The sequence below is a fragment of the Periplaneta americana genome, chromosome 7 (assembly GCF_040183065.1).
Source record: "Periplaneta americana isolate PAMFEO1 chromosome 7, P.americana_PAMFEO1_priV1, whole genome shotgun sequence".
Lineage (NCBI taxonomy): Eukaryota > Metazoa > Arthropoda > Insecta > Blattodea > Blattidae > Periplaneta > Periplaneta americana.
The window spans coordinates 176,885,647-176,901,213 of record NC_091123.1 but is presented as its reverse complement, the minus strand read 5'-3'; the positions used below and the strand labels follow the sequence as shown (position 1 = coordinate 176,901,213).

The window sequence follows — 15,567 nt, the reverse complement described above, 5'->3', positions numbered from 1 at the left end:
ACTCAGCTTACAGGTGTTCAGCCAATGACAACTCAGCTTACAGGTGTTCAGCCAATGACAAGTCAGCTTTGTACCGTTATAAAACCGCAAGTATCGATATTTCTCGGATATGCAATCGAAAGAGAATTAGCGAAAAGTCACGGAGGTTGGAAATCCAATACTGTCGCAGAAGGTTATGTTCTGTTACTATAATAATTAGCATTAATTGTAAATAATATTCAAATAAATTCAATTTGTCATCTCGTTTTTCAATGTCGAATTCAATAATCAAGGTTATATCAAGTTTAACGGGATTACATCAAGGTCAATGACATTATTGTTCCTCGGAAAAAATCAATACTTTCGCGTCTGCGCACATCTCACAATTCACGACCTAGAACAAGGTCACTTCCGATCTTGTCAGATACAAATAAAATGTATAGGCTACATCTGAATAATTTCAAGTTAGAAATATGGTCGAGCATAAAAAGTCGTATGAATCTCGCCTATAATGGTAATTAAGAAGCTCGTATGAAAAATTATGAAACTCGCTTGCGCTTGTTTCATAAACATCCATACTCGCTTCCTAATTATTATCATTATAGGCTTGTTGCATAATGTAGGCCTACTATTATTTTATTTGTAAAATCTTCTTTTCTTGCATATGAGATATTGCAGCCCAGATAATTAAAGGCATTAATTTGTTCTATCATTCTTCCATTCAACACGATTTTGGCTCTAATTGTTTCTAATCCTCTAAAGGCTAACACTTTTGTTTTAGTAGCCGATATAGTTAAGCTATTTTCTTTGCTAATTTTGTTTAATTTAAATATTGACATTTGTAGGTCATCTTCGGAAGCACAAATTAAAACCTGATCATCGGCAAAAAGCATCGTATCTAAATTTATGTTTTTTTTTTTATTTTAAAATGTACTTTCAAATCCATCTGCCACTTCAGCACGATGTCGTCCATATACACATTAAAAAGTGACGGTGACAATGGGCACCCTTGTCTTACTCCTCTATTTATAGCTATTGGTTATTTGTTGATAAAATAAAAAAGTAAATTCAAGTGCTTCATTTAAAGCAATTCAGAACTACGTTTTTATGCACAATGATTGAAAATACGATACTATCTGCTCTATACCAGGTGAGTAAAAAGTATGAAATAGTTTTTCTATTTTTAATTTTATGAAAAAACTCTATTATACAGAGTGGAAGTGAAATAGTGAATAATCTTGCAGATTTTCAGGGCGAATATCTCATGTTGTATGTAATAAAAAAAACTACAATATCATATTGATAGAAAGTTAATAGTTTTTTTGCAGAAAATTTTTTTTCTCAAATGTTTAACAACCTTTTATTCGGTAACTATTGCAAATAGGATCGTGATTTTTGTCCATATAGATAGGAAAACTAATAAAGAATAATTTATCCATGACCATAACGAAAAACATGCCTTTAATAAATATTTTTGCGTTTGTAAAGTAGGCTTTTATTCAACATTACTTTATTCCACTAGTGAGATAAAGACTTTACCTCACAGTTTGAACTTTATCTCACAGTTCATTAGTATTTTCCTAGTACCGGGTACACACGTATACTTTTCCATTGAACTGTTACTCAAGAAGTTAATATATTAGTCACTAGATGTCACTACCTCTACTTCTTTATTACCATTTCTTAAATACACTCAATCTCCTTCTCTTTTCTCTATCTACTACGTCGTAATTTGTGCATTGCATTCATATCTAATATATATTTTTTTAATGTGTAATAATTTACCTTTTGGGAGGTGAGGAGACTTAAACCAACGAAGTTGCGTTTATAGGATTTAATAACACGCGTTAATCAACTGAGCTAAACAGACACGATGATTAATTATGTTTTAATATTCCTCTTAAGTTTACAGAAGTAAAGTGTGAAATTATTTTAATCACATTAGTCCCGTGAACACTTCTACATAATCCCTGAAACTTCAAAAAGACGAAAATACACGTATAAAATGAAAAAAAAAAATATGTACTAAAATTATATGATTTGTTATTTATCCAACGCCTTAGATACCTACCACAGCGAATAGGGATTATAAAGAATGGACACTTCGCGTCGGTACCTTTGATGTAGCCGGACCGATTTCAATTACCTTCAAGCCAGCTAGAGCGTGAGATTCTGCTTTCTCCCTAGAGTTGGCGCTGACATCACACCAGCTAGCAGTCGACACAGCGGAAATATAACACACATAATTAATACATCTAGGTACATTATGTACTCAAATAAAATAAATTGGATCCATAAAATAATAAATCCTTCGTTAACTGCAATGTCTAGACTCTAGAGTTCCTTTATAATGAGAGTTGAGACGTTGAGCCCAACAACAATTAAAATATGTAATGATTTGATAGCGCTGAAAATGGAAAAACAAAACTCTTACGAGAAGTAAAACCATATACCTATATTATATTATATACAAATATTAAACGAATTCGATACTTAATTTTATAATGTATTATATTATTTTATAATATAATTTATGATATCTGAAATATAAAATACGAGTATTATTATTACAACTAGTTTGTCACTGAGAAATAAGGAAAAGCTGTTAACTTGAATTTATTTGAAGCAAAGCGTTACTGGATTATGCAATAAGGTAGGCGATGTTTGGATCCTGTGCCTTAACTCTATTCTCAATTATTATCTTAGCGTATGCTCGATTACATTACCTCTAGCGCTTGAAAGTGGAACTATCCGCTGGCGAACAGAGAAACAAAACACAGGAAAATTCGCTCAGTGTCCATTCTTTATAATCCCTATTAGCTGCCTACCATTTTTCACTAATCATGGCCTCCTACATCATAACCTATCTAGTACGTATCGATTCTAAACTCCATGCCATGGTATGTGATTATATGAGGACTTATTTTCAACATATTTTCTTTTATAAAACATAATTTTTCGTTATGGGCATGGATAAAATTACGTATGGTACTTGTGAGCGTGATCTTTATTGCGCGAGTGGAAAGATTTAAGCACGAGGCGTATTTCAATAGTGTGGATGATTTTCGTGTAAATTTCGTATGTCGAGACGAGACCCCAGAAAATAGGGATTATAAAGAACGGATACTGAGCGAATTTTCCTGTGCTTTGTTTCTCTGTGCGCCAGCGTTTAGTTCCACTTTCAAGCGCTAGAGGTTAGTGTAATCGAGCATACGCTAAGATAATAATTGAGAGTAGAGTTGAGACACAGGATCCAAACATCGCCTACCTTATTGCATAATCCAGTAACACTTTGCTTCAAATAAATTCAAGTTAACAGCTTTTCCTTATTTCTCAGTGACAAACTAGTTGTAATAATAATATTTTATATTTCAGATATAATACATTATATTATAAAATAATATAATACATTATAAAATTAAGTATCGAATTCGTTTAATATGTGTATACAATATAATATAGGTATATGGTTTTTACTTCTCACAAGAGTTTTGTTTTTCCATTTTCAGCGCTATCAAATCATTACATATTTTAATTGTTGTTGGGGTCAACGTCTCAACTCTCATTATAAAGGAACTCTAGAGTCTAGGCATTACAGTTAATGACGGATTTATTATTTTATGGATCCAATTTATTTTATTTGAGTACATATATATATATATATATATATAATTTATTTCAAGAAATAGTCTGCCCAGGCATCCTGGGTTGCCAAAAACACAGAATAACACACATATAAGAATAGTAATGATTACAGTAAGATAGATGAGTCAAATTGAAATGTGAACTAGGAGCTGAAGTTTAAGAAATAACAAATTTGTACATATATATTATGTAACAATCACACACTAACGAATAGAAAAGGGGGGGGGGATTATGATATTCCGTAATCTTACGGGCGCAGTCAAATTGAAATTAAACTTGTGATCGAGCTTAATAATTTAATTTAATTTAATTTAGATATGACTATCATTACTATTATTATTATTATTATTATTATTATTATTATTATTATTATTTTATTGGTGTTGTGAAGACGAAAAGAATTGTCATTGTATTATATTAATTATGTATTATATTGTCTTGTATTTGTAGTATTGTATTACTTTGAATTCTATTGTATTGTATTGTATTAATTTTGTTATATTCATAGCACTGTAGTAATTTTTATCATACTGGTTGAGTGGAAGAGAAGGCCGAATGGCCTTAACTCTACCAGTTAAAATAAACCATTATTATTATAAATGATTTTTCAGAATTGCCACAGATCCTTTAATGGTTGAAGTAATTATTTTTGGAATGATGTCATGGATTCCAAATGTTTTGATAGTGTTTACTGTTGATCGTGGGATGGTGCCCCTCGCTCCGATCATTAAACCATGTACTTCCCAGGTGCCTTCCATCTGATATTTTTCTCGAAAATACGGAATAGTAGGCTCATAAATTTGTTGTTTTTCTTTGTTGACCTCGGATGGTTGGGTCTGGCTCATCTGAAATCTAACAGTTGGGTCCAGTATAAAGCCTTTACTATTAGCCTTGTCTAGAGCCACGATGTCCGCTCTTCTAATTCCGCCTCCTTCAGACGCAACGCAGTGCATCTCTTCATGGACCTCGAAGGATTTGTTTCTAAGGGCTTGTGCTATTAGTTTTCGGATGTTATGATGGCGTGAATTTCTCAGGAGTTCTCCATGCTGACAGGATCCTAGGACGTGTGCTAAGGTTTCAATCTCGTTGCAGTATCTGCAACGGAAACCGTCCAAGGATCTCCCATGAAGACTTCTCACTGGTGCTACGTTAGCATTCATCTTAATTGCGTCCCGCCATTCAGAGGAAGACAGACCCTCCTTAGAAAAAATCCATTTATTTCCGGGAGTATATTCTTGAAATAAAATAACACCTTTTCCTTTAATACCTAGATGTATTAATTATGTGTTATATTCCCGCTGTGTCGACTGCTAGCTGGTGTGATGTCAGCGCCAACTCTAGGGAGAAAGCAGAATCTCACGCTTTAGCTGGCTTGAAGGTCATTGAAATCAGTCCGGCTACATCAAAGGTACCGACGCGAAGTGTCCATTCTTTATAATCCCTATTCGCTGGAGACCCCTTATAGATTTTGTACGAATACCTGAATCACCTCTGCAATGATGTTGACTTTTTTTTAACTTGTTCTGAGCAGAATTACATTTCTGTTGCAGTCGAGGGTCTCGGTACAGTCACCACAGTCGACCTCCAAGCCACTATTCCTACCGTAGTGGCCGTGCACCTTCAGAAGTTTCAACTGTCAAGACGAAAACTTCGCGAAAAGGCGGGCTTATGGTGGAGACCATGACTGCACCCAACCCATTCTGCCCGAACACCAAGGGCATTTGCTGCCTCATGTTTCTCATCAACTTGGGCCTGATTCTCGTTACTCTCGGATTTGTTGTCGTCATCCAGTTCTTCGAACCTTTATTTGTTTGGTAAGTTGGAATTAAGTAAAATACTTCTGTGGTGTTTGGGTAAAGTCATAAAAATGAGTTCGGAGATAAATGAAAATTAAACTTGGAACCCTTATTATAAATGATTTTCTACACAAATAAAACACATCAACTGCTAGTATTCTTTGATTTTTGCACACACACTTGTATAATTTAACTTGTGTGTTCATCTGGGGAACAAAATTCCACCTGGACAAAAAAATGACTTATACCCCTTTACCCGAACACCACAGAAATAACAGTGACCAAATGCTGTGAAATTGTGAAATGCAGTGAAGCCTCTCATTTACGGACATAGAAGGGACATAACATTCTGTCCGCATCTGGGAGATGTCCTTTATTAGGAGGGAGGCTCCCCAATCTAACAGTAAATTTATAATATATGTTATGTAGCCCTTCACGCTTTAAATGAAATGTATTTCTGTAGTTTAATTCTAAATACAGTCTACTGTACTACAGTAAATTCTTTCCAACTTGGAACTACAATAGATAAGACCGAAAAAGGAAAATACAGTACTGTGCCATGCAATTTTATTCTAGGTCTACAGTTATGAAGTACTGTAATTTACAGTTTTCAACTTAACCTTTACGTTCAGGTGCCATGTCTCTCGAAACAGAACAACTGAAGTGAAGAGAATAATCCTACTAACCTTATCATGTGTCGAATACAATTTCACGACCGCGGAAACCTTGGACACATCAGACAGGGTAAATTTTATGACTTTGTTTATCCACCCGCTTCTAGCTAACAAGGGGTAGCCGGCTGGGCTAGTGGTAGCCTACGAGACCCTTAGGCCTATTGTCTTCTTTCATGTTATAGAATTTTTGTACTAAATTTTTCATTTTTGTAACACATTAGGTCTCGAAATCCAAGTTCTGTCCGCAGTCAAGAGGTAAAGCAAGCTTTAGGACTGTGAAACAGCTGTCCGTGTCCGTGTCTGAGAGTGTCCGTAAAAGAGAGTTAAATTTATCATTATTTCTATATTATTTCAGTTGGGACATAAAAATCTGTCTGTATATGAGGAGTGTCCGTATCTTGGAGGTGTCCGTAAGGAGAGGTTTCATTGTATATACAAAGTGAACCGTAAGTAATGCTATTAACTTCAGGGAGTTATTCTTCGAGATATTTCAACCAAAAAAGTTTAATACAATTTTCCTTCGTTTTAGAGATAAAAATTGTTTTATATGAAACATTTCGTAGCGTGTATTATGATAATATATGATTGAAAACAATTTAGTTGTTCTTTAAAGGTGCAGAAATTTGATCCAAACAAATTTCGTTCTGAAAACGAATTATATGACGTTATATTTGTTCGGATCATATTTCTGCGTATTTAAAGGAGAAAATTAAAATTATTTCAATAATTTATTATCATAATACACTGGTCTCTTAAACTGGCTGAGCATATTGGAAATTAAATCAATGATTTTCCTAAAATACGCTATGAAATGTTTAATATAATAGTAATATGCGTTACAAGAGCGGTATATTGAAGTTTTCATGTTCGAGGAAAAGTTTGAAAAAGCGAAACGTAGTTGAGCTTTTTTAATTTCCGAGAATTTAAAGAAAACATACCGCTCGTGTATCGTACATTATTTTGTGCGAAGATCGTTTATTACATACCTGAAAGAGGAATTTCTAATTAGTTGCAATGAAATCTCCATCTTGGTTTCTGTTCAATGACGGCAAGTTTGCAAAACAAAAATATCTATCTTCAACATTGTTGCTTTAAAATGTTTTTTGTGTTTACTATACTCCAGCAGGCCGTGATATACGTCTGTCTTTTTTTCCCCCCAGTCTATGATGAGTCTGGAATCTTGTTGATTTTTTCACGGCTGCCTTAATGTTACTTGCATCACGAATGCAGTAACTTTAGTAGAGTTGTAGAGTTTACTTAATTTTTGCAAATATTTAAAAACAATAATTAACAGTGCAATTTAGGTGAAATTGCAGTGGTAAGTTTCCAATTTATAATTATCACTATATTGAACGTCTCTAAAAATAATATGTTAAAAGCCTAAAGCAGTAAAATGAATATGTCACTTAAGCGGTAAGAATAGGGAAATTGTTATGTGTGTTACGTTGGGAATACTGAATGTGGTATTTCACACTTACCGCGTATTGGTTGTGTGCGGAAAGCAAGCAAATACGCACGATCTCGCACAAAATTGTTTTTATAGCGATAATACAATACAATTTTCGCGTAGTTTCAGATCACAAGACCGCTCCTGGGCGCTCCGTAAATCCAAGCATGATGCTGCATATCTATTCCAACGAATTTCAATGATTCATAATTATGCAATAACTATTTGTAAATGCAGTCCCATGATAGTTATTATGTAAAAGGTCATAAGAAAATAACTGTTTCATATCTGAAAGGACTGTATACACTGCAAAACCTTCATCTTAGACTAATTTAATTTAATATGTTACCATTTTAAATATGTACATTCATCAACGTTTTATCTCACATTTTATATTTTAATACAATACGGTTAATGTAACCCATTGCACATCAGTATAACAGTTCAATAGAAGTAACAGTGATCTGAAGGTGGTTTACAAAACCGAAAACGTTCATCAAGTAGAATGAAATAAAAATATCACATTATTAAGGTGGGCCATGTTATGGCCATGTTCCTGATATGGCCACCCCCCTATTGTGAGTTAGTTAATCAAAAAATCCGCTAAATTGCAGCAGCATTCAGTGAAAGGGCATCCTGGTATGTCACTTGATCGTTTTCCATCCAGTCAGGTTGAGCAATATGGCGTCAGTTGCCTGTTTTGCGGTTTTCATGTGACCTCTTCTTATTTTTCTCTGGTAAGTCTCCTTTGTTTTTTGCATGTTTTTCAAATACTTGTTTCACGAAAACCATAGTTCTCCATTCAGTTTTTAATGTTCTGTTGATTGGTGTTGTCGTTGATGGCGTATTTTTAAGAGTTGTTCATAATCAAACGATTTTCGTGAAAGCTTACCTGCTTCTGATATGGCCATGTCAAATGCACCATGGCCATATTAAGTTCATTTCACTTTTATTTTTTTCACCTGACAAATTTACATGCCTTATAGCTGGGATTACGCAAAAGTTTTGTATTTTAAGAAAAACAACTTAATTTTTTATGGAAATAGCTGTTTTGACTACACTTTTGAATTATAAAACAGATTATTAAGTGTCATATTTATTCATTTTACACCAAAATTATTTAATTTTAACACAACTGCGCTATGAAACTGAAAACAATCACGATTTGTAGAACATGGAACAAGGGTGGCCATATCATGTGCACATGTTCCTGATATGGCCACTAGGTAGACTTTTGGAATTTGGAACTTTCTGGACAATTAAAGCTGTTTTTATGGGGAAAGGAAATTGTTTTAAGAAAGTCCATTAGACTGAGGAGTAAGAAAAAAGTGGTTTACATTTTTTTTCAAAATGGCGGCTAGAAAAATTCTCAAATCTTGTGTATGTATTTATTCACACTGCAATGGGTATATACCAGTGGCGTAGCGTCAATGTAAGCTAAAAAGCTTAGCTTCCCCAGTTAATAATAATTTCATAATAAACCTGCAGTTTATGAAGAAAATTATTTATTAATTTTAATAGAATTTATATTTACGCATTAAATATTGTGATGCGGCAGCTCAGGATGATTTGTGATGCAGCAGTAAACAAGAAGCCTGCACACACCAGCTTCCAAGCAGACCGGTTTCTTCTGTGTAATCCACCCCGCAGATTTTCCATCCCTTCCTAAGCTACTCTAGTCGCAAGGCTCGCAAAGAAGCTAGCTTTAACATTTAAAATAAGTAGTTTCCGAGTTATCCCTTTTCGTCAGTTGTGTTCAGTTGAAGTGTTAGTGTGCATTGTGGCTGATATAATAAATAATGAGCGAAATAAGTTCCTGACACTAATTTACTTGAATTTTTTAGGACAATTGTATTATCAAAACTGACTTACGAACAAAAGTGTGATTTAAAAAACAAATGACCGACTCCCTTGCTGTCAATGAAGGACACAACCAAAAGACAGACGCATACTTACGTAATGATACTAATATATTGTGATTTCTCTAAGTATGACAGGGAGTGAGCTAATGTTATACGTATACGTGTCTATTTGTTAGAGATATGTGTAAACCGTGAAATCAAATTTTACTACGTATCATTTAAGGTCATGCCTTATTGGTGTTACTTACGAGGTTCCAACCAATCTTCGACTGCTGACTTGATATTGACTACTATTTATTTTAAGAGTGTATTTTTGTAATACGTTTTCTCATATTGCATGAAAGACAACTTGAGTTAGCTTCCCCTATTCAAAATTTCATGCTACGCCACTGGTATATACTCGGTGGCAGTGGTAACTAATTACACTCAATAATGACAATAATAAACATTAATTAAAAATACAATTAATAATAATACTAATAATTAATACTACTAATAATAATAATAATAATAATAATAATAATAACAACAACAGGGAATATACCAAATTAAATGAAACAATCACTTAAAATAACATTTGAAATATTCTAATTTGTATCTTAAAACTAAGATCGAACTAAAACCCACGAGTATATGTTCATATCTGCACAAGTACCTTTCAACATTACACTCATTTCGCTGTCAACTCACTCACTGCACTGGAACTACGACACATTTCACTGATTCTATCCTGATTTCACTAACACTTCAAAAACATTTCACTGTTCAAATTCTTTGCACTGCCACTATAAAATATAAAGCTTCACTGACAGGAACACGTTTCACTTACACAGCACACTTCACTGACACGACATACTTCTTCACTGATACAACACACTTCACTGACACAACATAATTCTTCACTGATACAACACTTCAATAACAACATATCATTTACACCCTTTAAATACTGTGTATAATTACCGTCTATTAGTAAGGTCATATCAGGGCCATATCAGGGACACCTACCTTATATAAGATAAGTTTATGACGGACTTAAAGAAAATATTGTTAAATATTATTTTGTTTTCTGGTGCAATTCCTTGTCTGATTTCAGGATCCTGGGCATAGTATTTCTCATATTTGGTTTTTTAACACTGATCGGAAGCCTCATATACTGCGTCATCGTCTGTAAAGATGTCAAGTCACCCAAGGAAGTGTCACCGGAAGATCTTTATTGGACGCATCACTGGCAGAAGCACATTGGATCACCTGAAATTCACTACAAGGCCGAGGACAAATATCCTGACGATCGCTACAGCGACCGTTACTCTGTGAGCAAGTATTCTGGGAAATACTCGGATAGAGACAGACAAAGTGACCGCTATTGAGTTTTTTTACTAATCTTGACAATGAAGTGTGCCACATCAATTAACTGCAGTGAGTTTACCTATTCACACTTGGTTCTTGTGAACGCACTAAATTTGGCATGAAGAACTGCAAAGGGGTAAGACTAAAAGAATTTTACAAAATATGTGCAAGTGAAATTAAAGACGCTACTACCATACCATAGTGACAAAGAAATGTATACAAGAAAGCCATATAATTTAACACATTGTTTCAGATTTGATGTAATAATAAAACCATAGCTTATCTTACTATATTTTCTATATTCATTATCCTAATATTAAATAAAGAGGAATATGTACTATTTTCTGATATGTATACAGGGTGTTTCATAATTATAGGTACAAACTCTGCAAACCAGATGTTTCTGGAATCTGTGGGACTTGATTGTGCCTCGTCAGTAGAGGTTCTCTAGAGTAACATAACATCTGATATGCACTGGAGAAAGATATCGTTTTTAACTAGAGGATGGATGTTGATGAAAAGTCATCTTATTTTTCACATTAGGATGACCCCTATTAGAGTGCTGCATTGGAGTTAAATCGCTCGCTTGAACTCGGTCGAGTGTCGCACCCTCGAGTGAGATACGATCGGTCGTGATACGCTCGTAATAAATAGAAGCACAGTACATCTCACCGACATGTCTTATCTTGTATGGAAGGCGACAGATACGATACAAATATGTTTTGCTCACACGGTAAAAATAAGGCTTTATTTTCTGCGTTTATGACAAACGTTTAATGGAACAGTCAATGGAACGTACCAAAACAGGAACATGAAGTTATAAATAAAATAGTATGGAAAACTACGATATAGTTATTATTATTGCTAATTAATAATTATTCAATATTTGATTTACCACATATATAATATGATAGGTCCATACATAGTGTTCCGCCTATATACTGCGACAATGTAGAAACGTTTTGCAATAGTAATATACGTTACAAGAGCGGTATGTTGACGTTTTCATGTTCGAGGAAAAGATTGAAAAAGCGAAACGTAGTTGAGCTTTTTTAATTTCTGAGAACATGAAAACAAACATACCGCTCGTGTATCGTACATTATTTTGTGCGAAGATCGTTTATTACATACCTGAAAGACGAATTTCTAATTAGTTGCAATGAAATATCCATGTTGGTTTCTGTTTAATGACGGAAACTTCGGAAAACCAAAATATCTTTCTTCAACATTGTTGCTATAAAATATTTTCTGTGTTTACTATACTCCAGCAGGCCGTGATATAAGTCTGTCTTTTTTTTCCCCCAGTCTATAAATGCGAATTTAAAACAAACGGTAAGGTTATGTAATGATTTATTTTTCATTTTAATATTTTAACAATATTATTTATATAACATATTGCAGTAATAACATCGGCATCTGGAATCTTGTTGATTTTTTCACGGCTTCCTTAATGTTACTTGTATCAGGAATGCAATAAGTTTCGTGTAGTAGACTTTACTTAATTTTTGCAAATATTTAAAAACAATAATTAACATTGCAATTTAGGTGAAATTGCAGTGGTAAGTTTCCAATTTATAATTATTACTATGTTAAACGTCTCTAAAAATAATATGTTAAAAGCCCAAAGCAGTAAAATGAATGTCGCGCTTAAGCGGTAAGAAGAGGGAAATTGTTATGTGTGTTACGTTGGGAATACTGAATGTGGTATTTCACACTTACCGCGTATTGGTTCTGTGCGGAAAACAAGCAAATACGCACGATCTCGCAAAAAATATTATTGATATAGCAGTAGATTAATAACGATATTAGTACAGAGATAACGTCACAGAAAATATAATAAAACGAATAATAATGCTGCACAACTGTTACAGACGCAAAGATTGATACACTAATTATTAGAGATTATTATTACTACAAAACTTGATACAGTTCTTGCATTATCGTGATTGTGTTCTCCGTTTATAATTACATTTACATCCAATAACATCTATCAGATGTGGCAAAAACAAAATCACTCCTGTGTGGGGAAAAAAAAAAAAAAAAAAAAAAAAAAAAAAAAAAAAAAAAAAAAACCTACAACATTTATATTACTTTTTAAAGCAGGTTTTGTAGTTGTACTATGGAGAGGTTAGTTAAACACTCCTAAGTTTTGAAATGATAAATATCTATGATGTTACTACACAGTTCATCACTGTAACAAGAACGAATGTCTAACGCTCGGCTTATACCGTTCGAGGATTTATCGCTCGTGACAATTTTACCCATCATGCATGTGCGCTACCTATCGGATTATGCTATGAACTACTTGGTGCTCGAGCGAAAACGTCCGATGCAGACCACTGGTAGAAATCCTTTGTGTTAATATTGACGTACAAAAGTAATTTTTATATTGCATTTTTTGAGCTAATAGATTATTTTTACATATTTTTGCCATTTTTAATACTCTGAAGAACTTTTAGATCATTTGGAATGGATTTTACTTTCTTCTTTACAAATAGGCCTGTTAAATATTTTTACCTATATTTTTTTTTAAATAATTACTTACTGAACAAGTGAATACCATTGAAGTTTGAGTTTTATAGTTTGGAGCAAACTCTGACGACATCACCGCACACAACGGAAGTAATATAAAATGTTTTACAACAGCTCAGTTTAAGTAAGAGCTTTGGCCGCTACTGTTTTGTCGGTACGAGAGTATCTTTAGAATTTATGTTTGGAAGAGGAGGAAGACTTTCACCGTTTCCTGGACAATAGGACGTTATGTCCCCAATATTGTTCAGAAGGGATGTATTATAGTAGACAGTATTTTAACATAAGATTGCAAGAATGCATGCTGCACCCACAATATGTTTTGTATTCACACTCCCTTATCTGGAAGGTCTGGTAACAAAAGTGAAGAGTAGGAGACAGAGAATAAAGGCACTGACATGGACCACCCCTGATTGAAAAACATTATAAACCCTCATTAAAATCTATAGTTTTCCCTTAAAAGTTTCATTTTGTTGCATGTCCTTTTCCTTTATCTTAGTCAAATTCCAGCAAATTGCCTTCTCTCTCAGAGATTTGCAGGGCAGTCACTGAAACAAGATGACTAATTTTTAAGAAGTTGTGGTGCGAGTACTTTGAATAATATTTAAATGCATTTTTTTAATTTTGTGTTTTTTCCCTTTACTTTAAGAGCATTTTATTGATCGTTTTAAGTAGATTTTTAAGTCATCAACATCCACACATTTCCTCACTGAAAATCATACACATTCGAAGAATATCCTAGTGTCTCTAATGACACTGCATTACCGGAGTTCGTTTACATCAAGAAGGCTGCAATACACAAAACATATCAAATATTCCCAAACAAAATAAATCCAGAGGACTCAAGTCTGGGGACCTAGGAGGCCACGGTCTTGATAGATCCTAGCTGATACACCTGTTGTGGAAGCCTTTTTAGGTATTTAATTCAAGTTCATACTTTTTTAGCCTAAACAGTTGGGTTAATAAAACAATATTGGATACTAATATTGCTACTGCTTATAAATGTCAATTGTTATATAATTGCCATCATATTTGATTCAGTTTTGGATAACAGTTTTTCTGTGGGAACCAGTGCTGTCATGGAGACCATACATCATATGGGATACTAGATTTTTTTTTTATTAATCTATGGGGAAAAGAAAATTTTGTCTGTATGGACCCATATGATATATGGGTGCCTAAGTTTTGTATGCAGAGATCTGTACAGATCTTAGATCATCTCTTGCTGTTTCTAATGTACTGTCATCCTCTGAGGAGTTTAGGGCTGAGAGGAATGCGGTTCCGACTAGTCTAGCGCGGTACTGGAGTGGGAGGGGACAGTGACAGCGGCAGTCTGGAAGGAAGTACAATCATACTGAAAACATTCGCCCAATTTACGAGAGCAGTATGCCTATTAGTTTTCTAACGTATTTTTGGCGAGATAGAGATACAACCATTCGTACTTACGTGTTCAGAGAAGGAAAGTATTGTAGAAAATTTTATTTATTTATTTATTATTTATTCTGGTGAAGTTAAGGCCATCACACCACCAGAAATACAAATACAATAAAATAAATAAAAAGAAAAATCTAATAAAACTACAATAATATAAATGAAAAGAAGAATCATACTATAAAATTAGTGATCAGTAGAATTGAATTAAATGTGTAAAGTAATCACTTTAAATATTCTGTACTGCTGAACTCGCTTGAGAAGTAAAACTACTTGATTTGTATTTTAAGATATCACCAACAAATGATTTTCGCATGACATTATAGGAATCTGTTTTTCACGCTACCAATCACACATATTCTAAAATTCCAATAGAATAAAACTAAAAACTTTTCCACAGCATGTTTCCTTAAAAATGACTTGTAACAGTGAAATATTTAATATGAGTAATTCATATAATATTAACATAGCTAACATCAGGGAGGTTTGAGCAAAAATTGCAACAATATATTTAATATATTAACGAAACCATATAGGCCTAGGTAAACAATATGTATATGACATAATCACACACTACTACAAACTGAAGACTGCATATTTTTGGACGATTAATACTTCCCACTCCGCTCGGCTTGGCTGTAGCAACAAAAGAATCTACCTGCAACCCCCCGCACCGATGGCAAGAATACCTCAGGTCCAGCGCTAAACTCGTCGGAGGAAGACAGTATTTTGTTTGAATAATTTCAAGGGAAAAATTGTTCCGGGACCTCTGGTTGAACGTACCAGCGATCCACCCCACTGAGCTACCCGGGAACTCCACCCGACACCATCTCAACTTTTCCCTTTATATCCAC

The 15,567-nt window shown here is 34.0% G+C and overlaps 1 protein-coding gene across 1 annotated transcript in view; it reads left to right on the top strand.

Annotated features, from left to right (window-relative positions):
* Positions 1–10,907, top strand: part of LOC138703784 (uncharacterized) — a 109,831-nt gene extending 98,924 nt beyond the window's left edge. Inside the window, exons 4-5 of the mRNA XM_069831962.1 lie at positions 5,175–5,438; positions 10,500–10,907. Of these exons, the coding sequence (XP_069688063.1) occupies positions 5,175–5,438; positions 10,500–10,773 (538 nt within the window). The 3' untranslated portion in view covers positions 10,774–10,907. The remainder of the gene's footprint in view (positions 1–5,174; positions 5,439–10,499) is intronic.
* The last annotated feature ends 4,660 nt before the right edge of the window (positions 10,908–15,567 follow it).